Raw genomic sequence first — 24,525 nt, 5'->3', positions numbered from 1 at the left:
ATGGAGGGTGGGAGACAACACCTCACCGCAGGGCACAAAATATAGCTCCCCTGCTTGGATTGCTCAGAGGGACCCAGAAGTGTCTTTTTTGTAGGAGTCAAAGATTTGGGGGACTGGCTCAAAGCAAGGTGGGATGCTCAGCTCTGGCTGGAAACAGCACCATAACCCTGCTTACCACCCCTGACAAGGCCTAGCAGTGTATGGGGCTTGTCTCTTTTTGGGGAATACCCTCCAGGAAATGATTTTATAGAGGACTTACTGCCATTAGGTTTTGTTTGTATTGCTCCCTCCCAGCCTAGTGAGATTAGCTTGCAGAAAGGGCTCTGAACAGCCAGGAGAAGCTTTGCTTTGTTTTTTGCTATCTCAGCAGTGCATGAAAGCTTCCCTTACAAGACATATGGAAAACTCTTCCCAGCTGAGCAGTCCGAGTGAGGGAAAAACAGCCAGCTTGTTTTCCATATGCTTGAGATTGTAGATTTTTATTTATGCTTTTAACAAGCTAAGTTGGGCTGCACTGGACGGGGAATCTACAATTTTATACAGTGATGCTTTTAAAACCACTTAACTCTGAGTGTTGTTATACTGAAAGGGAGAAAATCATTACAAAAAAGCGCAAACCTGGGTGGCTGCTACATCTGTTTATTAAAGAACCCCTTTCTTTATAATTGGCTGTGAGTTTTCAGGGCCGATTCTGATGAAACACACACCTACATGCATACACACATGCAATTCATGACACAGATTGTTATTTTCCCAGTCATGACTTGAAGAAATAAAGCTGAGTCCATTTAAATAGAAACTGAGAGTAAATTATTGCAAATGTCTCCAGATGTTTTCAAACCTTTTTTTTTCTTTTAAAAGATGGAGCGACAAATGTCAATGAACTCCAACATCATGGGGATGCAGGGGCCGAACCTCAATAATCCATGTGCTTCACCTCAAGTTCCCCCAATGCATTCAGAAGCCAAAATGGTAAAAAGAGAATTTTTTAAAATTACTGTATTTTCTAATATTGCTGTTGCATACCAGTCACCCAGACAGTGGGGGGGATGTAGCCAGACACTGCTTACTTCATTCTTAGTCATACGTTATACTCTTTTTTAATATGCTGCAGTAAATTGCCTTTGTGTCTATGAACTTTCAAGATGTTCCTAGTCCTAACTGATCTCTCGGTGAGAGGGAACTGAAGGGTGAGCTATATGATCCATACTGTGCTAAACAGGATTTTTGGTGCAGATTAGTAGAATTTAAGCAAATGGTTTGGCTGTTTCTATAATGGTGTCTGTGCTCCACAACTTGACCTAAAGAAAATTGTCAGTTAATAAAGAGTGCGGTAAAAAGTGTGTGCTGTGGAGGGAGTGTACGTAGTCCTTGCTTTTTCCAGATAGGAGCATGGTGTGTCAGAGGAGCAACCAAACAATGTATGTATATAGAACTGGGATATTTTCTTATACTGGAATGTAACAAAGGTGTTCCCATCAAAAAGAAGTGTCAGAATTTGGACAAATGTAATTTATTTATACAAGTCAAATGTCATAACAAAAAACCAAAATTGTTTTTTAAAGTTGTTTTACATCTTAAAAGGTCAAGGCTTCTCAGGCATATGTACTGATATAGGATTGATGTATGTAAACTAAATTATAGGTGGACATTAGTTAGTTTTCCCCAGCTTTATATGCACTCTTGTAGAGGTATTTGGCACTAATATCCTTGGAATCAAGTTATCAGTGTAGAAATGCTTTGGCTTTTTAAGTTTCAGAACTGCCATTTGCTGCTGTCTAATGGAAATATGAGGACAGAAGTTTTTAGTTTTAACTCTGTAGGGTTTTATGCTCTCAAGATACCTCATCATAGTGGAAAACAGGAGCAACTTCATTGAACTTCTTTCAGTGGCATTTTGCCAAGGTAAAATTGTCATAAGTGAGAGAATGAAATCAAGCCGACAAAGATTAAGCAACCACATATTTTTTATATATTTCTACTTTGCATGACTGGTACAGCTTTTAAAGTTGTTGTCATCTATCCTGAGGCAAAGAAAAATACCTACTTGTCTATTGGTATGGTGCATGCAGCAGACTCTGGGTTAGGAGAAACAACATATATGAGCTTATTCTACCTCTGTTTTCTTAGGTTGGGTAGGTCATGCCTCTGCCTCACTGTTGGTCTGGGTTAGGCTGTTAACCCAACCTCTGTTAACACTCTGTCTAAAACCACACTCCGTAAACATGCAGCCAGTTGGTCAGAAGAAGAACGATAGCCAAAAATGCTGCCTCCCCCAGCCAAGGAAAACCTGTGGTCAAGAGTTCTCTCTGCTGTACCACACAGTGACGGTGACATGCCAAATGGCAACAGCATCTGCAGCAGAGCTTGTTAAAAACTTTTTGGAATAGGCAAGTGTTTTTTCAATGCAAGTGTAGCTGAGCCAAACTAAATACTCCTTGGCTGAATAAATCCAAAACTGGCATCTGTTTTGGGGACTAAAGGTTCTGTAGTTTACTCTCTCCCCACACCCCCTGCCTCTTTTTTACTGGTAGTGTGAGGCTACTTAAGAACAAGATTAAATTATTGGTGCCTATGGTGAGAATTCTGTGCTTTAATAACTGAAACTGTACATTAATACAAATTACCTTTTAATATGGGTAAGCAGGTTTAGTCCCTAAATCTAATGTATGAATGCATTTTAATGTATGAAGAAATTGCTATCAGTTCCAAAAAATGGTGTAGTGAACAAGCAGAGCCTTTGCTTCTCAGGGCCTTTCTGCCACCCTTCCAAGGGTAGCAAAAATCTGCACACATTAACTCTTAAGAGCTATAATTCAGAGCTCCAGGACTTTTCCTCTTTTCAAATGCAGGTTTGGTGCTTTTAAAATATTTTATGTTTCTATATTCTAATTTTTTACTTTGTTTCTGTATGAGCACACATGTAATGTAAAAAGCCTCTTCATTTAGCCACTGCTTTGAGGAATATGAATCTATTAACAATACTCTGCATGAATACAAAGTAGAAAAAATGTAGGAAATATTCAGAGCAAAATTCTTTCTTTCATCTAAGTTCCTGGATTTAAAATCAGAATCATCTGTATTACAGGGATGTTTGTTCTTTTTCACTTTTCTTCATGCTTAAAGCATGAGACTTCACAGACTGGTGACTTTTAAAAAAAAGTTAAAAGTGGAGGTGTTTAGTATCTTATCAGACTGTGTCCTGCATTAGGAAGGAATTTCAGATTTCCCTGGATTCTGCTGATGTTATTACTGTTGGTGCGTTCAGCATTGCTTACGTTCTTTTTGGCTGGCCCCACCACCCTGAGAAGAATGTATGTGTCACACACCAGACAGAGTCATCTAAGATGCTTGTAGCTAGTGCCTGAAGTAGCTGGAGAAGTCCAGGGGACTTTGGGCCTGATTCATCAGGTGCCCAAGTCCATGGGAGTATCAGCACTTTTGGGAGGCCTACGTGAGAGAATGCGGGACAGGGTCCTGTAAATGCGAGACCCAGATGTGAGACCAAATTCTTCTGGCCTCATGGCAGTATGTACCTGAGCAAGGCAAGCACAATTTGGTATGCAGCAGTCATAACACTATTTGGTGACACATGTGACTTAATTTGCCTCTGTATTTTACAAATGCATATGAATAAATAATATCCGTAGGGAAGCTGTGTGATGCCAGGTTTTTTAAAGAAAGCAGATAGACGGCAAGATTCATACCCTTGATTGGTTCAAATTTGTGTATAGTGGGAAATGGAAGCCAGTCTGATAAATATATACATTGTCTGATATACAAATACATCTATACACACATATAGAATATATGTGGCATTAATGTAATGTTTCTGTAATAAGAAATACGTATTTTGGTCACCTTGTATCACCTGGCATTTATGGAAAGCCACACTCTGCCACCCAAGATGCTCGCTTCATGGTTTAATTTTTTTTTCAGGAGAATGTTCCATCAAGTATTAAGGTATTGTAGATGACATCCCAGAACTGATTTAATTTATCTCCGCAATCTCAGTTTCCCTCACAGTATGCCTCTCAATTAGGTTATCACCTAATGCTTTAAAACTGTCCTAGTAAATGAATGAGTGAACATCTAAATCAATACTGCTTTCTTCTTAGATTCACAGCTGAGTGGATAAAACTCTTATGCTGCCCACCAAAAACACACATTGATTTTATATTAAAATATATTGCATTGGAAAGGAGAGGATACATATAGCTCTTAAGTGTACATGGTAAAAATATGCAGAGTAGCACGTGTAGCATATTAACATGTGGTTCAGTAGGCTGAAAGTATTATGAAGTTGGAACTGTTGGCAGTACCTTTGCCTTAATATACTGCCTACATACAGTTTGGTTTTGCAGTTTCAGAGTATTGGAGGTTTCAGAACTCGGAAGTGCAATACCGTGTGGATTACTGGAGTGAAAGATAAATAGTGTGCACTGAACCGCTGCAAGCCTGTGTGACAGCAGGTCTTTTCGATGGAGCTGATGCCTTTCTATCTGAATTTTGCAAAGCGTTGATCTTTACCTGTAGAAATTTATAGCCTCTGAAAGGAGGTATAAAAAGCATGCTGGCAATGAAAGAATTGAACTTAAAAATACAGTTCTCAATTTAATCTATTATTTTTTCTTTTACATCTGTCTGCCACTTGCTGGATATGTAGTTTTATAAAATTTAAATAAAATATTATATATGTAGCTTGGCTGTGCCTGTAATTCTGACTGAACGTGTATGGTTCTTTAGAAAATAAAAGAAATTATTTCTGTACCAGAAGTGCATAGGACTGTGGGCTGTTATTTTTGCCTTGTAAGCATTACTAGGTTAAACAGCAAAAAATAAAAAAAAATTTTTGTAAGTGTCTGTCAGATGGAAGACTGAAAACATAACCAGAAAAGTAATAAATTGGTAGAGTGCATGTTCCTAATTATAATAGTAAAGTAACTGAACCTCCTAATTTACTTAAGAATGCTGGACAGCTTTGGCAGAGGAGAAGGAGAGAAGTGAAAGAAATTACAGTGAGCCAGTTGTCATCAGCACTAATTTTTATTCAACTTAAGTAGAGGTAAGGGGCCAGATCCTACTGGTGGCTGTGTAAATCCCAGTTGAAGCATCACGCCATCCCAGAGGAAAGGCCAGGCCATCTGCAGAAACCTGGGTGCATTTCGTATGGCTCTGAGACAAGCACGTCTTGCTATCTCCAGGAGCACAACACGTCAGCCAAACGGGAAAGGCTCACCCACAGAGGTGGAGGGCTTCCATTGGATGCAGGTTGTGTTCTGAGTTTGGATGGAGTCTTCTGCTGCTCCTTGTTTTACAAATAATGTGTGTTCCTGTGCCCTGAGCTGTGAAGATGCAAAGTGAGAAGCAGCTGGAGTAAGCTCTTACCTTGGCCCTGCTTTGGTGCTCAGCTCAGCCATTGCAGCAGCCCTCGGATGTGGATGCAAAGAGTGCTGCCCAAACAGCAGTGGCTGGGACAGCTGGTGGCCTAGGGAAGGACATCCCTCTGGATTCCAGCTCTGGGCCCAGGTTTCCAAGGTTTCTATACTGATTTCAGGCGAGGGGCTGACATAGGCAGTCCAGGCAGGATCAGAGCCACTGAAGCTCCAGGTTTAGATACTTCACACTTTGTGACTGAGGATACTTTGTTGAAGAAAATAAATGTTTTGAAGTCTATGTTTTCCTATCAAGCTGGCTGGGAATGGAATCACTTCAGTAGAACAGCACATACTACTTTAGGGCCAGAAGGCTTTTCTTTGCATGGATTCTGGACTACTGAGCAGAAAGAAAAATGTTGCATCTCTGCAGAGCTTTCAACAGCAATTGCTCATCTTGTACTTTACAATAAAGTAATGAAAGCAGCATAAGAGAAAAAAAAAAAAGTGCAAAACAAAGTCTTCCAAATAAAAATAGAGTTGTGACAAAATTTCCTGTATCAGTAACTGAGAAGTGTTTTCACAGGAGGGACTGTTATATAGTTAAAACCCACGGTGCTTCTGCAACTGTTGACAAAACTCGCTATTCTGAAATTGTATCTCCTGTTACATTTGTGCTTATGTTTTAAAGTCCCCAAAGCCAAACTTTCAGTGTGCTCCTGATCTGTGCTTTAAAACCTTTCCTGGGCAGTAGCTTTGCCTGCAGACAATGTGCCTTGCTGTGGATTAAGGTATTGTCGTGATAGTGAAGATAATCATATTCTGGTTTGTTTACTGAAACAGGACCTTGTACCCGTCGTGCCTAAATTCTGGATTATGTACTAGACTGGGTAGGAACTAATTCTTCTTAAGCTGTCAGTGGCTCAGTAAGTTCATTAGGGAAGCAAGGCAGTTCAGTTACTCATCCCTGCTGCGAATGTGTGCCGAATATCTGATTTTGCTCTCCCAAGTGCTTATGAATTGCGTTGCTTCTTGCAGGCACAAGTTGTAACAATTCCTTGCATTTTTCTTTCTTTGTGTCACTTCAGACTGTGGTGATCTTATTGGCACTATTTCCCTAGAAGAATTTGGATTTTTATTATTTTGTTTGCCTTGATTCAGCTGGGTGTTAAAGTGACCTTGCTTTCTTCCCCACCCACCAGCCGTCACCCTTTCTTCCTGTTTCTCCACCACCCTCCTTCCTTAGAGGATTTACCGTCTCTGTAGATTTGTTTCTCTTTCTCCTTTTCTCCCCAGTGTCCACCCTGATTTTGTAACCATAGCAATAACTGAAATACAATCCTAATATTTGCTTGCTGTAGCTATCATCTAGCCCAACAGATGAACTGTTGGATTTTGTGTGTCATAAGGTTTCGAAACTTAAGTCTGATACATCTGTATATGTGAGGGTCATTTGTTTGGTGCCCAACTGTCCCTTACAGAAAAGGTTTTGTTTGTGTGAAGTTGTGTGTCAGTGGGTGCTGGTGCAAGTAAAAGCAAGCCCTTGTGGTAGTGAAGCCAGGGAAGGAAACTGTAAAAATAAAAACATGGTTGTGTTACAGGGAAGTTCTGCTTCATGTAGATATATTTCAGTCTCTTGCTTGGAATATGTACAGCTTTCATCTTCCAAGATTTTTGCAAGATCCACGAATAATGGAAATTGTTTTGCATTTCAGGCTGTTGCACATTAAGTCCAGCATTTGACTGGGATATGCTAGTGCATCTCATGACAAGTGATGGGCTTTTGGGTGGAGGAGATGGTTTTACACACTTTACCAGCCCCATATTTTAACCAGCGAGGACACAAGAGCTGGAAGAAAAATTCTCATGGCAATAAATCTCTTCTTTATGGACAGGCTTAAAAAGCATTTTCTAAAAACTATGCAGTAGCTAATGAAGCAGTTTATTAATTATGATAGTCTTCCTGTGAGATAAATAATTTCAGACTGTTGAACTGAGACAGAAAATTGAAGTGACTCACTAGAGGCCACACAATTTGTCAGTGGAAGAGCTGAAACAAGCACTGAAGAATTTCTGGCTGCCAGTTCCAGAAAACACAATTTCTGTCTGAGAAAAAATTATGTATATATTTTTTTAAGTTAATATTAATATTGGTAATATCAGTATAATTGTTGAAATACACTGCTTTTTCATGACTACTGAAAGAATGGGAAGACTGAACTCCTCAAGCTTCTAGAGAGTGCAGGATCAAATTTAGGATTCAAATATGAATGAAGGTGGCACTTTGTGCTTGGATTTAATGCCCCTGAAATTTCCTGAACTTTACTGATGAGATTTTGGCTCAGAATGACAAAAATTAACTGATCTTCTGAGACTTCTGTCATCTGAGATGATGGAAACCTTGTGAGATCAGCTTCCCTGGCATCATGGCTTTCACTGAAATCTCAGGAGAGCACTTATTTTCACATATTGTCAACCATATCCAAACCAGGACTAACGAATACCCCTGTAGAGCTCCTTCGAAGATCACAGACATATTTGAAACACTGCTACAAGCTGTGTGCAGTCTGAGGGAGTGTTCACTGCATTTGTTTTTTCTTCTGTCAGATATGGCTGGTGACACTTCTCAGTGTGGGAAGGCTATATCCTGTCTTCCAGATGTTCATTAGTGCAACTTCTCATTTATGTTCAGAGGAGGTAATTTAAAAGCTGGGACAGGCTGGGTCTCCCTCCCTGGAAACACTTACGCAGCAAACTGTGCTCAGCTCTGGTTTTTGCTAGCAAATTGCTGGCCAGTAAAGTTTATCTGAGATTTTAGTGTATAAAATGCTATGAATGATCTTCCCAAATGTGCTCTGTAGTCAGACTGCATAGGAGGTAGCATAGTTAGTTGTGTCCTCTGCACTCTGTATCCCCTTTATTCTGTGATTGCTGCACAGCCCACATCATAGGATGCAACCCCAGGGGGCCCAAACTGCCTTTACTCCGTTTGCTGCTCCTGTGTTGGGGACTGACTCTGGAAACGTGGGCACATCCAAGTTACTCTGGTTTAGATAGTTTCCTTTGTTTTAAAGAACTTACCTTACGAAGAAGACAGTGAATTACTGGACATAGCTGGAATATTGCAGAGGCAGGGGACTTTCACCATCTGAAGGTGAACTAGCTTGAAGAATTGACTAGAAAACTGTCAGGTTTTTTAGGAATAGAATTTTTTATGCTTGTAGTCATGGATGTGCTTTTTTTCCTCCCATTTTTATATTAAAGTCAGACTGAAACCAACTCATTTTCATATTGAAATATGTTCCACAAATCTGACTTTAAGATACTATCATACTCTTCTTTTAGTAACAATATCAGTGGGGAAGTATTTTAATTTAGGATTGTGACCTTCATTATATACATTCTCATTCATGAAAGTTTTATTTTAAAATTATGTTCTTAAAAAAAAAAAAAAAGAAACCTTTTGTAAAATAGAAAACGGCAGACAGGATTCCTGGAGTTTTGTTGTTCAATCTAGTAGAAATTATTTAAAACCAAACATCCACCTTTTCACTGCAACTCCTCTCTCTCCATTTCAGTTTTCCAAAATGAGTGTTCAGAAAGGAGACAAGCCCCATAAGCAACTTAAATAGAATTTCATAATCCTCTACCTTTAAAATAGCAGAGTCAAGATTTTAGGTATAGTCAAAGATTACTTTTCAAATTTAGCCCTGATCCTCAGCTGTAAACCTATATGAGTTGACTTCAAATGAATTCTGTGTTTTTTGCATCAGCTGAGGACCTAGCTTATACTTCTGAATCTCAAAATTTCCTTTAGGCGAGATTTGGCCCTTCCAGAATTTGATACTGCCAGGTAAGCAATTTGTTTATTTTGGCTTTAACATTATTTTATTTAGAATCCATATTCTGTATTTTATAGAATATTCTACAGACTACATACAGTCTGACTACAGAGCATATTTGGGAAGATTATTCATAACATTTTATATACTAAATGTTTAGTACATATTTGCCTCTTATACTTGCACGCTGGTGTTTTGACAAGTGCTCCAGAATCTTATATGAACTTTATCTGACTTCATTTTTCAACCCTGCTTCCTGTAGGTGTTTATTGCATAATATTTAAAGATACGTTATTTTCTCTAATCCCTGAAATACTATCAGAAGATTTTTATAATTGATCCATCATACCAAACAATCACCAGCAGTTTTGTGACAGGTATTGGTATCTGTCCCTAGTGATTCAAAATGAAAAAATTGCCAGATATTTCTTTGAAAGTGATGGATGATTCATGTTGTTATATTTAGGTCACATTATTCTGGAATGTTTAAATTAGACTAAAAGCCACCTCTGAATATACATGTGCAAACATAGAGTACATTTTTAGTTCCCCATCTGGAAATACATATAAAGTCCAGGACTGTTTGCAAGTCACGAGAAATAATTGTTGTATTTTTATTTTGGTATTTCAGCTCACACTCATACTAATATGAAAAGTTTAGTAATGGCATATCCTCAATACTGCCCTCAAATGCCAAGGTTACACATGAAGTCCAATGGGATCTAGTGAATGTTTTAACTTTTATTAAAGCCCAAAGCCCAAAATAGACTTTACTAGACCTGTACAAATTATTTTAAATTATGTAAATATTTTTAATATGTCTGGCTTCTGACAGAACACCACTATACACTGAAGTATGACATTCTCCTTACTGTGCCAACTTTTTGCTTTTTTTTTTTCTTCCCAAAATACCTAGCATCATTACTGGATTTGACTAGAGTCTGCTTTATGTGCTGCTTGTGGTTCAGGAGAAATATATGTAAAGAGGATGGACTGTGTTCCCCGACTGTTAACAGAGACTCTTTAGCATGAGGTTAAGCGTGAACTTTGTTTTGGCTGCCAACAAAGCAGCCAGGAGATACCCAGGATAAGGGTGGGGGAAGTCCCGATCTGCTTTCCATCTCATGGACGTGTGCAGCTGCTCTGCAGGCTGGTCTTGGTGTGCAGTGTGTGACTGTGTCAGAGAGAAAACTATTTATTTGGAGGTTTGTAACAGATACTGCTCTAACTTCATCTTTTAGGAATTTTATTAAATTAAAAAATCCTGCCAAAACATTAATATATAGATGTGTACGAAATCTGGATTTTTGAGTACTTCATTTAAACTAGAGCCAGTGGTAGGCGATAGTAAGAGCTAACAGTCTGAGGAGCCCTAGGTTTATTGGTCAGATGTTTGAATGTGTGCATGTTTGTGCACATGTCCATTCTTCTTTCCTGTGGTTACGGTGGGTCTTTTTTCCTCCTCCATTCCGTTCAATTTTACTGTGCAAGCATAATCTTATCTAGGCCTATTTGGCTAACTTTGTCCATCTATTTATTTGCATATTACCTTATCGTCTGTTTAGAAACCACTTTTCCTGAAATACTTTAGAATGCCGAAGAAAAATAAATGCCTGAAAATCCATGTGTGTTATCCAAAGAGCACTTACTAACACTTAGGGTGACTACCATTTGCACAAAGAAAAAGCAATTTGTTTGGCTACATGAATTTGCAGAGGCTTGTCAGTCTTCTAAATCATGTTAGTGGTGGATTAGTTTGATTGGAAACTTGATTCAAGCAATGTTTGAATTAGTTGCATACTGAGTTCCCAGAGGTAATCTAGAGTTTATGTGAAAAAAGGTATATAACCGCATCAGTACTGAGAATTAAAAAAGGAATGAATTGCCCTTGGTGAAATTTGTGGTTACTGGGATTGTTCAAGGATACCAAAATCCTTAATTTAAGTAAGAAATAAGAAAATAAGGTAGCTTAATCTTATTTTAAAGATTTTAGAAAGTAAAACTTCCTTTTCTACTACACTTAAAATTCAAGATGTGTTTATGCTAGTCTTAGTAAAACTGGTATATGTGACTCATGATGCTAGTTTAACACTGCCCACAAAAATCCAAATAACATAGCTATGACTTGTAGTACCCATCCAGTATGTGCTTTCCTCCCATAGGAGTGAGGGAGGAAAGCTATCCCTAGGGCTCCTGGTCACTGCAGCCTGGGTGATGACCAGCTGGATCAAGTAGCCCTAAACTTCCTCCCATCTTTGGTTTGTTCCCTCCATAGTGAAAAGATCACAAACATTCTCTGGAGCATGTAAGAACTCTCTGCAGGGACTTTTCAGGTCTGAAGCAAAAGTGAAGGTCTCTTGAGTTGCAGGTGTGAAGGAGGTGATAAGCAACCAGGAATAAGTCCTGGATGTCTTTAAACAGATTCTAAACTCTGTTTAAAAAAATCTGCTGTAGATTATTTTGAGCCTCCTGCCAGTTACAGGACAAGAGAAATCATAATGCACAAGCAGTTGGGAAATGGCATTTGCCTGAAGTTGTGAGGTGCCTCCTGTCACTCTCCATCCTTTGTTTCTCAGTGGGATGTTACCATCACTAGTGATGGACCATATCCACACTGATGGTGACAGCACTGTGCCAAGAGCCTCCCTCAGAGGCCAAGAAAAAAGGGGAGAGGACCCCAACAGGCTCTATCCAGGCTCCAGGTGCTTCCAGTGCTGATACTGAGCCACCATACCCAGTAAGGAGAGACAGACCACAGTCCTGGTGCTCCCGAGGTGGAGGAGCATATGTGTCACCTCTGCAGGGAGTAAAGCAGGACCCCTTCCCCCAGAGTGTTTGTAAAAGACCGTGAGACCCCAGTTCCCACCAGCAGACATCTCCTGACCCTTCCCAAGCCTTGGTGTAGGGTAGGCAGGGGCTGGTGTGGGGCTTTGCTTTGCAGGACAGCCAGCAGTGCATCAGTGTCTCTGTGGCTGCTCCTCTTCTTTGGTGGAGAAAGCCACCTGGGACACACCACCAAGCCCCTCCTCTAGTTTTACACACCCAGTAGGTAATGTTAGCATGGTATCAGTGAACACTCTACCTGTCCACTTGAATCTCCATGTAGCATTTGATGTATCTCCCATAATAAATTATGTACTTTGAGGAGCAATAACAATAGCTGAGATTCTTGAGACAGGAAGAGTCACGTTACCAGAAGTACCAAAAAGGCTGATTGAAATTAAATCGTAGCAGACAACAGTTGTGTTACAAAGGAAGGCTCGATTACAGCCAAATCACTTTCTTTGCTAACCTCTGACTTATTTATTTCTCCTGCATGCTGCAGTCTGCATACTCTTTCTGATTGTAATGAGCATTAATTGATTAGCTGGATCTATGAAGAGCTTGAGCACTCGTAAGTACTATCCCAGTGGGTACACAACTAAATAGTTTATGAGGTAATTAGTATTTTAATGCCTTTTCTAATGAGCCTTTTCAGTAATGAAATCTCATGAGAACATTATTGGTTCATATATATTTTTTCAGACAAAACAAAAGGTAAGCTAATGCTATTAAGAGATTTTAAAGCTAGTTTATAAAATGGTTTTCAGTAACTTATTTTTTAATGCTTGCCTTGGTTCATTTTGCTTTATTAGAAAAAAAAAAGCCATCTTAGTTTTTCCCACTGCTCTGCCTCTTGCACTCCTCTCTTTTGACAGAATTCTTACACTATACCGCAATTGCAAATAATTGGGATAATTTCTGAGGCTGCTACCCGATCTCCTAAGCTCAGCTGTAAGTAAATAATACCATACTGTCTGAGTGTGTTGTTTCAGATGTGTTCTCATCCTGGAAAAAAAAACAACTCTGTGCCTGGCTGCACAGTGCCTTGGATTTATGACTCTGTCAAGTTTGAGAGAACGACCAACCTCTACAAAGATTTTCAATGTCAAGCTGAGCTCTATTCTGGAGTCTTGAAAGCAGCACAAAACTTGCAACCATACGGGCAGTCTTCAGCTTTGTTGCATATACTCCATTTGACCTATGTTTAATCCATAGTGGAAAGGACAAGGCCTTAGCCTTGAATTTTATTTTTCTGGTACCTAAAAGAAGGTAGCTGAAGATGGCTTTTCTGGGAAGAGTTTTTTGCAGTGTGTGAATGGCTCATTTTATCCTTGGCCACAGAGATTTTTGTTCTCTGTAGATCACAAGGTCTCAGTAGTTTTTATGTTCTCGTCTCTTAGGGCTCACTTTTTCTAGCTGGGAAGTGCACTCTTATTCTGACTGGGACTTCAACTGCAGTTTAATAGCAGATAGAAATGTGGGGAAACAGCCTGAGCCAAACAGTGAAGCATCTATGTTTTGGAAACCTGTTTCATAAATTAGTTTTACATAATCTAGGTGATGTATGCCTTGAAATGCTTTAGAAACTTCATTTAAAGTTAGGAGTGTACAAATCCTATTTAATACTAGAAGCTGTAGGAGTCAAACTGTAAGAAATTCCCCTATACAGATCTCATTATGTAATGTAGGATGTAATGAGTCTAATTCATCCTTAGGGTGTCTTTAATGGTGTCAGCGCAGTTTTTGCAAAGGATGGGTTTGGCCTAGGGACATCACCACCATAAAACCTGTCTTTCCACTGGCATTTCTCTCTCTGTCTCCAAAGCTTTACTGAGACATGTCACTGTGATAGTAGCCTAGTACTTTTTGATGACTCTAAGTTATTAGTAATGTGGGTGTTGTTTTCTTCAAATGAATATGAAAAGCCCCATTTCACTTAGGGCAACCCTCAAAGCCCCCTGCAGAACAAAGAGAAATGGTGTCCTTCGGCTTCGTGTGTGTGACCTTACTTGCAGTACCATGCATTAGCAACATTTGTGAGATGAAGAGCGCCCAACACTGACACTGACCACTTCTTTCCACGTTGCCTGCCATCTCCACACCCTTTTGCAACTCAAGGCACAACAGCCCAGGCGAGGTTGATGCCTCCTGTGTCAGCTCCTAACAGCGCCTGCAAAATGTCAGGCTCTCAGTGCCCACCCATGGTGTGGTGAAGCCGTATTGTCAGGGCACAGCCCAGCATACTTTTAGGATGGAAGCTGAGCAGCCTAATCTGTTCCCTTGGCTAAGAGGAGCTTCTTGTGTCCTTGTTAAAGGTTTGTTTGAAATGCAGAGGAAATCAGATTTGCCTGCCTTGCCTTCTGAGGTGAGCCAGCCCCCTGGCTGCTCTGGGACCCTCTGCATGGTCTGCAACCCGGCAGGCTGTGACCACACCAGTGCCCGGAGAAACAAGTTCAAGAGAGAAGGTGCACATCAGGTTACCTGTCCAAGAGGAAAAGTATTCTCAGAGAAATATTTTGGTTTCCATTCTGGAAACTTCACGAGGGTGTTTCTCCTCTATATTCAGAAGCTTCCTTAGGGGTCAAATGATCCCTCATCTGTCTGAGGATAGGAGCTCCTAACTGCCTGTCTTTCATGGCCTTTGGACTTTGCTGAACACTAATGGAGCACTGTAGGAATTAAATTGGAGTGGTGGGGAGACCAGTTGCCAGATGTTGCTTTTGATTTGGTAATATTTCTTTTAAACTTGAAACGGGCTACAGTTGTTTTCCTTACTTTTTCAGAGACTCTCTCTATTTGTTTGTGCTTCCTGAGTCATCACCTGTCTTTGCCAAGACTTTATTATATCTAACAAAAGGTATATTATTGATGCACTGTGGCATGCACAAAGCCTTTCTATGAACTTCACTAGACATGTGTTCCTTCCAGATTCATTTTGCTTCCTGTCTCTGCTCCTGAACAAGTCCCTGCTCCAGGCTCTGCTCTGACAGTGTGTAAATGCTCACCAGGCTTTGACACCTCATCTGCTTGAAAGCACAGCTTTCTCAGCTTTTGATGCATTTAGATCAGTCCTCTTACCTTTCTATAATAACACCTATGTATATACTTGTAGGCACTGAAGAAATGTCTCTGTTAGAAATACTTGGAAAGAGCAAAAGGCACTTAAAAGAGAAGTTTGCCACTCTCTTTCTTTCTCCTCCTAGTGTATACCATGAGATCATGATTAATGGCTTTGCTGATGTTTGGAGGGTAGAAATCACTTGTATATTCAATTCAGGAAGACCTCTGAATTGGCAAGGCCAGGGGAACTGGCAGCTCTGGGGCTGGAGGGACCCATGATGTCATCTCATGTCGCCACAAGGGACACGGCTATTACTTCTTTAGGCATTACTCTTGGATAGTATTAAGGTGTGTGGGTTTTTTTGGCCTTGCAAACACATTAATTCTGCCCTGAGCAATGGAAAGATTCCCCACCCTCAGGGGAGGCTGTTCAGGATGGAATGAGCCTTAATGTGCAGGGACAGGGGACTGTTGGGGGTGTGCATGCAGGACAATCAGAGGACTCTGGACTTTGCAGATACACTTCTAGTGATGCAAACTGAGTTCAAAGGAATGGGAACTTCTGAATGAAGTGTACTTGAAGCAAAGCTACTAGGAGATGGAGAAATATACACAGCAGAGAAATAGGATATCTTGACACTTATTCATGGCTTTCCTGGGATGTCTTGGACTGTACAAACTCACTGCTATTGTGTTAGTGAAACCATAGATTCCCTGAGGCCGTAGTTGTTACTGAAATTTTAACTCCTTCTGCTTTGAAGAAAAAAGAGAAAAAGTAAATTTATTACTGTAGTGTGACTCCTGTCAATCCCACACATAATGGAATTATGAAAAACATATAATTTAAGATATTATGGACAAACTCATAATTTCTTGACAATTTCCTTCCAAATAACATGCATTTTGAGAATATATATTTTCTATATAGAAGGAGGAGTGAAGTTGAATGCCTTCTTTTTTTCCGCCTTTTGTTTCAGTAAAAGAAGATGCTATTGAAGACATGTTGGGTAGTCTCTCTGGTGTCCTTGAGGAGTTCTGCAAGAGATATGCTATCTCTGTTTTGCTTTTAAGATAAATGAATACATTCAGAAGGCATGGATAGTGCAAGCATCGTATTCTCAGGATATCTTATTTCCTTACAATCTACTAAACTTGAATTCAGAATAATTGTGTGTTGTATTTACAGTTCAATTTAGATAATGTTTACTAGTGTTTATATATTGTGCTTGGCTAATAGATGGCAGATACAGAATGAAATTAAAGTACAGAGAACCCAGACAATAAACATCCCAGTTCACAGTAAGACTGTGAGTCTTTGTGCTTCTTCATAGTGCGATTTCAGAATCTAATTAAGCAGATGCTCAAGTAGCTTGGGGATCCAAGCCTTAAATTGCTCTATTAAATTACTTTCTCCTATCAGTGCAAGCTTAAGTATCAAGGATAAATTTACAATAAGGAACAAATATTTAGGATGAAAAGAACGACATCAATTAAACCACCTCAAAAAGCCACAAATAAACTGTTAGCTAACAACATGAAATGCAAACTGGAAATGTGGGAAAGTACAGTACATTATACAACAGGATTTCTTATTGTGAAGAAGATAGAGCAAAAGATATGCCTAAATGCCTGAATTGTTTTCTGGGAATATGGTACTATTTTGCATGCAGGTGTTATTTACATTACTAAATAGGTTCATTTCCTTTCTCACCTGTCGGTCACATCTGAGTCAAAAAATTGGCCCAGTGCATTTGGTAGGACAAGAAACAGCTACTGGCATATAATTTAGAGTAGGTAGGAGGAATAATCTAGTTTATGTGTAAGTAAAGTAATAATCGGGGATGTCTTACATTGTTACGTTTCTTTATGAATACCACTGCTTTATTTCATTAACAGTGTTATTCCTCAGCAAAGAAAAAAAGATTTCTGGATTTTTAAAAGAAGGTGAAACCATGGGGTTCACAGTATGAGGGCCACCCTGAGTACAATGTCTGCATTAATCTTTGCTCCTTGCACAGAAGGCTGGAGCTGCCTGCCAGAGCTAATGAATGGATTCTGACTCTGCCACGTTAGGCTATTACCAAATACAAAGGCTGGTCACAAATTATGGTTTGTCTGATGGCTTCAGATATAAGCATTAGAAAAACATTTGTTCAACTGTAATAATTAGTCAGCGATAGAGGCAAGTTTTACCGATTGCTTTGGAGCACTGAGGGAAGTGCAGCTTTCTGTGGGAAAAAGCCTGTTGCCTGTCTAGTGATTCATAAAAAGCATAAAAAGGCACTTTAGTTGCATTTCTTCTAAAGGTGAGACTAAACCACAGCATTCTGCAAAACCCTAATAACCTCAGTCTTTACTGCAAACACTACAGTGTTTTAAGAGCACTACTTTTCCCCAACTAAACAACAAAAAAAAATCTTATTGGAGAGTTGTTTCTGGCTTGGATTAGGGTCATGCTTGCACAGATACAGTGCTTCATTGAGTGGATTCTTTTTAGCTTAAACCTTAACAGTTAAATTAGAAGAAAACTCACAACTGGCTCAGAGGAGCTCAGCAAATCACCAGGCAGCCTGGGCTGCTGAGATGCTTTCGTTCTTTAGCAATGAACTCATACCTTGGGCTTTTGTATTCTCGGAGAGAAGAAGCCGTAGTTCAGAGAACTGCTAGAAACAGGATGGTTAAATGAAGCCCAACAGTAAGCACTTCGTGTTACTGAAGCATGTCATTGAAACTTGGCACAAGCGCTAGGTCGGAGCTTGTGCTGTGGAATGGCTTTAAGAGCTTGTCATCCCACAGATACCGCTGCAAATGTTCTGTATTGTCTCTCCTTTCCTGCGCTGTCTGGGAGAGTGAGTACAAGAATAAGTCTATGTGTTTTCATTTGTTTGACTTTGAGTTTTCTGTGCTTTGGTTTCAGTAGCATGGCTATCAGATGAATGAGGTTGAATCCATGCCAGGAGAGATGCAAAAGAGCCCATTACTTCATTGTGTGGTTGATTTGCTTGTTTGTTTTAAAAGTTTGCATGTACTGGTGAATGCAAGGGGATGATAGCATCTAATAATTGTAGTGCTGGCAGGAGCGATGCAAGTTTACCCACACAGCCTGCCAAGGTACCTCTAGTCTGGCTTGCAGCACCTTTTTTTTTTTTCCCGATGGTTGTCCTGCTGCCGTAGCACAGACCCAGAGAGCAGCTTTAAAGTACTTACAACTGGCGTATGCAGGGAGATCACCAAATTCGTTTTCCTTTTTTGTGTGATTAGTTTTTGACTGCTATGTTGCCATATCTTGTGCCAAGGTACTTAACAGGGGGCTCCTGCTGTGAGAGTCCTCGTTTCCACTTGTCCGCTGATGCAACTAAAGGGAAATTATTCCCTTCCCAAGATGATCTTTCTGCAAAAGATTTTGAGAGGGATCTGCCAAGAGCAGAAAGTATGAATAGATTAACAAATGCTGGTAATCCCTGCATTACAGAAAGATGGACTTGATCTCTGTATATTTGCAGGCTTGTGTCAACAGTCCAGAGAAATCTAAGATTGTCCTAGAGAGCTGGTAATAATTTCAGTGCATATAGTTTGCTTCAGTTGTCATTCTAGAGTTCCGAGTATGAATTACAGGTGTCAGAACGAGGGCTTCCTCCGGTGCCCATATCCTCTTGACATGGACTCGGGCATGGTAAGGACTTCACTGTAACAATGACTTCTGTGATTTAGAGCAATAGAGCATGGTTGGTCATTAAATAATCAATTTATTTTAAGCATGTCTTTACCAATGCTAATTTCAAAAATATTTGTAATTTATAATTATTTCATTAGTTAAGATAAATCTCCAGATTATTTTCTGTTTACTGGGTTGCTAGGGGTACCTAATACCTCAATATGTGTAGAAGTGTTCAATGACACTGCCAGCTTTTTTGAAAGATAGTTTGACATGCTTCAGAAGTAGACTCCAACTGGCTAAGGAATTGGCCAAAGACTAAAAATGTGACATCATTCTTGGCAAGTCATAGAGATATTTTTGTTAACAGACACTATATAAAAAAGTGCAGTATACTACTTCTAAGGAAAAATCTGTGTGTAAGAAAAATGAAATATCTTCTAGTCAAGAATCATCTTTCAAAGAAATGCAATTTATTGACTAGTCCTGTGTACGAGTCTGTTAATGCAATGTATTTGTTCTTCTATATCCTTTTTCTCTTTAAATACAATTAATGTGTATGACCTGAATACTTTAAAATCAATACCATTATTTAGCAGATAAATGTAATTATTCCCTATTAATTCCTCCATCAATTCCATGTTTGTGTAATAGACATACTGCAATTGTCTTCTTGAGTCCAATCACATATTTCAACTTCCAACCATTATGTTTTAACTTAATTCCAATGACTGATTAAAACCATGTGTATTCAGGTTTAGATAGATGTGCTTACTACGGGATTGTTAGACCTGCAGAAAATATGTTTTTAATAATCCATTAGTATTTAATTAGCATGCAATAACTGTCTTATTAAATCTAAATTAAAACCTTATTTGAAGCATGTAATTGAAAGTGCCACTGGGTAAAATCTAATCTGTCAGGGATGAATTTACATTGAATAACAATGCTAAAATTTTCTTTCCTGCAGTTTTTAGGGTCTTCCAAACACTTGCTTAGTCATCACAGTGGAATCTTGCAACTAGCAGTTTTCTGCAAGTGTAGCATTTAAAATGTGTTTTGGGTCAGAGTTGTCATCTTTTGAGAGTTCATCTCGATTTGAAAGATGGTTCTCTGGGTGGAAGATGAGGACTTCTTAAACCTTTACCAGATGCCAAAATGTGTGTGAATGTTTCCCACTAGCCAGTGAAGAAGGAGAGGTGGTTTGCGACACACACCACATGAGGTGTCCCTCAGCATACCCTGCAAATATGAAAGGAAAAGAGGGTTTTGTGACTCTACCTCTTTTTAATAGAAAAGTTACTATCATGTGTTGCTGTGCATGAGGGGTCATACAACACAGCTGGTGAGAGCAAATTACAGAAAAACTGGAGTATTGCTACACTTTTCACTGTTCTAAGAGGGGTCCATAATCCATCCAGAAATGTGAATTCATAAATGCTACTGGTGGATTTGCTTCAGCAGGACAGCTGAAGGAGTCTGTGTAAACTATCGACCCAAATTGCTTGTAAAATTCTAAACATCATCAGTTTGAGATTATTAGAGTCCCTGTAAAGATGTGTTTAAGTAACTGGCTAACAAATTTATAGCAAAAATCTCCTCTCAGATCTGCTTTGCAGGGTCCAAGTTTGTTGTGTCCTTTTCTCGTGGCAACCCTGTCCCTCCTTGACAGTAAGTGGGAAAACTGCAAATGCAGGAAAGGCAAGACAGAAGAGCAGTGATTTAGCAGGTGAATTTAGCAGGAGATAATTTTCACAGCATACTTTGTATTGGCGCTTACCCCTTGTCAGCCTCAGTCTTCACTGGGTGCTAAGGGATGGACATCATGGTCCCATTTGGGAGCTAACCATTATCTTGTTGTATCTTTATTATTACCTTGATCCGGATAATGTCCTCATGAACCTGAGACCATTCACCAGACTGGGATTTGGCAGTAAATGATGGGGTAATTCCACATGTTGATGGGGCTGTCTAAGGATCCAAGACTCTGGTTAGGGAGGGAATAAAAGATTACCAAGGATGGAGAGCATGGAGAAGTAGCAAAATATTTTGCTGATTCCGTAGGCAGTGTTGGCCAGCAACGCCTAGAGTGTTGACAGAACTCAGTTCCTGAGTTGTGGTGGACAGTTCTGTCCCTTCTCAAACTGCTCACAGAACAGAAATTCATCTCTGTTTTTTATTAACAAGCTGGGGAGGATGAAGACCAAAAAAAAAAAAACGTCAAAGAAGGATGTAAACCAAGGAAACTTTCAAAGAAGACGGAAGAAACTTGAGAACAATCTCATCTACGGACAGAAACTTGGCCTTTGAAGGAGGACAGGAATTTGCAAAGACATGTACAGTACAACAAGTGAGGTGAACAGAAAGGCATCAGGCTCTTTTGAAGAGGGCCAAAGAAAATTATGTACCCAGTGATGGGAACAACCCCCAGAATTACCAAGTCAAATTAAATGGTTCCTTTTAGTTGTAATATGTTTATGCTGTTGTGGTGAATGCACTACGTGTGTAAATTGTGACCTGTTTATTTGAGCTTAGACTCCAAGTGTTGCTGGACACCCATGCAAAGCTGGAGTGCTCTTATTCTGGAGCAGTGAAAAGTGTCACAATTTCTATAAATAGCTCTATTTTGCTGCAATTTACTCCCACTATCTGTGTTGTGTGATTGCTTATACAGAGCAGCATGTGATAGAAACTCTTTTGTTATGAAGAGATACAGCCCATGAAAAGCTCATGAAAACCCATGGGCAGCAGAATTCAGTCAGACCACTTAAGCCCTGGAGTAGTAACCATCCAAGTACATGAAACATAGTCAACATGGTATCAATCAACATGAAGTACCCTATGGAGTTGTTCAGAATCAACACTGAGATGTTGATGTGGCAGGGAGGTAGCTAAGGCTGAGAACCACTGAGCAGAGAAAATAGGGTGCAAAATGATTTAATTGCTCATCTTCATCTGAAATTAGTGGAATGTCAGGTCTGGCTGTGGAAACTATCTGGGGTTTATTTACACAGCCCAATTTGAGGCACCTGTCTAAATCAGAAGCTGAAGTTCCCAATAGGGTTAATAGATCACTTAGGTTAAGAGCTAATTACAGCCTAACGTGAGGTTCTCTGAATGGCTCTCTAGTGGCACCAGTGGAATGGGGGCAGCTGAGGTTCCCCAGCCAGGGGGCTGATTCAGTGGTGTAAGTAAGCACTCACTCAGAAGCTCAGTAAGCCCTGAGCTTCTGAAAGTTCAACAGTGGAGTAATACTAAATTAATTCTAAATTAATTCTATACTTTTCATGACTATCTGCATGGTTAAAAACTGTGCAAGTCACAGAGAGAAAGACATTAACCACTGAGTGAAATGGCATATATGTTGCTAGCATCTTGGGGTTAGGGTTTCAGCAAGGGGTAAGTAGTATCTATAGAGCTGTGCTGACTTCAGAAACACCAGTTTACACCTGCTGAGAATCAGACTCAGGGCTGTTTTTTAAAAATCAGTCTTCTATCTACTCTTGGTGCATGTTCGCATGTTTACAATTTTTCTATTTCCTTCTCTTGCTAATATTTTTAAGCAAAAGAAGCTGTTGTGCCATCACTTAGGACGAAGATATTAACATGGTTATTAGAAATTATTGCATGTGGTCCATTGTCTTGTTTTTCAATGTTGGCCGGTAAAATCAGGATTACTAAAAAATACAAAAGTCTCTTGCGGATTGCAAAAAGTAGAAGCATTTGACTTTCATTTCTAATCAAACAGGCTAAATATTCATGTTTATGTGCCTAAATGAAACTTTTGTATGCAGCCTTCCACCCCATCTGCATGAATAGTGGCATTGTAACAGGGTGAGGTCACTGCAGAAGGGAAAGTGAGGTAAGAACACAGCTGAATCTACATACAGCCTCTCTGCTGCATGGTGCACCAGCTTGTGCTTAAAGGAATACAGCGCTTTTGCCCGAGCCAGAGTCGCTGCGGGCACTGCCTGCAGAGCTGAATGCCTCTCGCAGGGCTCAGGATGCATTCCTGGCTCTGCTGTATGGTCTGATGCACAGTATAAGTTTCCTCTGCTTTTACAAACTGCTCTTCAGAGACCTCTACGCATCTAATATAAGTGAAAATCCATATGGTTTATTTTAAAGCCTTCATTAAAAAAAAAAAAAAACCAGTTATCAGGCCTCATTCTGCTCTGACTTATGAGGCGTAAATCCTGAGCAGTCCCTTTGTAATATTCACTAATGTTCAGGAATTATGCCAGCATCAGGGGGAGCAGTGTTTGGCCCATCAAAGGGCCTTTCCCCTCTCATTCTTTTCAAAAGATGTGACTCAACTTTATAAAGACTGATGGCTTCCTATTGGCATCACCTCTGTCCCTAGTGGGAATTTTCATAGAGAGAATGGTATAACCCAGCATGCGCATCTGAGAACTGGGCAGTGGAAGGGTGACATAGTAAAGCAGTGTTTGAAGGAGTGTGAGATTTGCTAAATCTGTGTGTCAGTTCATATTTTACCTATTCCTTGTATTAACTTAAAAGGCCATATAAACAGATTGCCAAGGGTACACTGGCAAATTGCCGTTCCTCGCCCACCGTCATAATTAGAATTCTGAGAACTTGGAAAATCCTGCCTAGTGAGCAAGCCCTTCTCGCCCTTTTTCCACAAGGTTCTCCAAGCTCACAAACCTGGGTAGACTTGGAGCAGCTGCCGCTTCAAATGAGACCGTCCATCCTAGTCTCACCACCTAGCACGGGAGCCAAAGGGGCTCTATTTTCATCCCACACTGCCTCTTGCTGCTTCTGCTTCCCAGTGGAGCTCCATGAATTCCCAACAAATTTGTCTGAAATAGAAATACCCTCTTGATTGCCCTTGCCAATCATGCAGCAATGAACCCACTTGTCTTCCCAACCCAGATTTACTGGAGCAGCCTGTTTCTATCTCACCTATCATACTCTTCCCTCAGTCAGCTGCTTGGGATCAGACTGATGCGCTGTCAGATGTTTCAGAAGCAGGACTATGTTCCTGCTGCAGCAGGCTCAGTTCTGATCAAGCCAGCTCCAGGGGTTATTAACCAATTAACCAATTCTGGCTCTTTTTTTCCTTTTTTTTCCCCCCTCATATCATGGGCAGTGGGTTGAGCCATGAGTGTCAACAAGGTAAAATTGTAAAAGTTTTAGAAAGGTTTTTCAGCTCATTTGGTACCCTCATCTTTGCATAGCACAGAAAAAACAGGTAGGAGCTGGTGAGGCAGTCTGCAAAGCTTGGAGAGTCTTTTTTCTGTGAAAACTAGCCTTTTTTGGTTACCTGAGCCAAGACCTTGTTGACCCTAGGCTGCCAAGCAGGACTCTGTGTGTGTATGTGTGTGTATGTGTGTGTGTGTGTGTGTGTATGTGTGTCCTCTCCACAGAAAAAGTAACTCAGAGGCTCTTTCATCTTTGTTCCATGAATTCCCCAAACGCCAAAATAATTTGTTTTTCCTGCCTCTACAACATCCAACTTACTCATGAGTGCTGGAGCTGAAAATGGCATCTGTCCCTGGTCGGTCCTGGTCTAAAATCTTCTCTTTCCTTCAGCCTCTCTGACCCATTTGGGATTGTGGCAGCAGAACAAGAGAGAGGGGGAGAGAGAGAGAGAGGTACAAGCCTTGGTGATAAGGGAGAGTGATGGTGGGATGTAAAATGGCACAAAAGTAGGGGAATAAGTGAAACAGAAACTTAAAAAAACATAATTGTATAAAGACCCTGCAAAAGGAAAAGGGTGTCCAGAGAACTGTGGGCAAAAAAAAAG

The 24,525-nt window shown here is 40.1% G+C and overlaps 1 protein-coding gene across 5 annotated transcripts in view; it reads left to right on the top strand.

The window, feature by feature from the left end:
• CREB5 (cAMP responsive element binding protein 5) overlaps positions 1-24,525 on the top strand; it is a 258,114-nt gene that overhangs the window by 184,742 nt on the left and 48,847 nt on the right. For all 5 annotated transcript variants that reach the window (XR_002045390.3, XM_039549391.1, XM_039549390.1 and 2 more), the window contains one exon: positions 862-972. Coding sequence is in view for 4 of the 5 variants with exons in the window: in XM_039549391.1 (XP_039405325.1) it covers positions 862-972 (111 nt within the window). In the remaining variant the exon portion in view is untranslated. The remainder of the gene's footprint in view (positions 1-861; positions 973-24,525) is intronic.

The sequence above is a fragment of the Corvus cornix genome, chromosome 2 (assembly GCF_000738735.6).
Source record: "Corvus cornix cornix isolate S_Up_H32 chromosome 2, ASM73873v5, whole genome shotgun sequence".
In the NCBI taxonomy this organism is placed as follows: domain Eukaryota; kingdom Metazoa; phylum Chordata; class Aves; order Passeriformes; family Corvidae; genus Corvus; species Corvus cornix.
The sequence above is the reverse complement of the archived record's forward strand: the minus strand, read 5'-3'. Positions and strand labels throughout refer to the sequence as shown.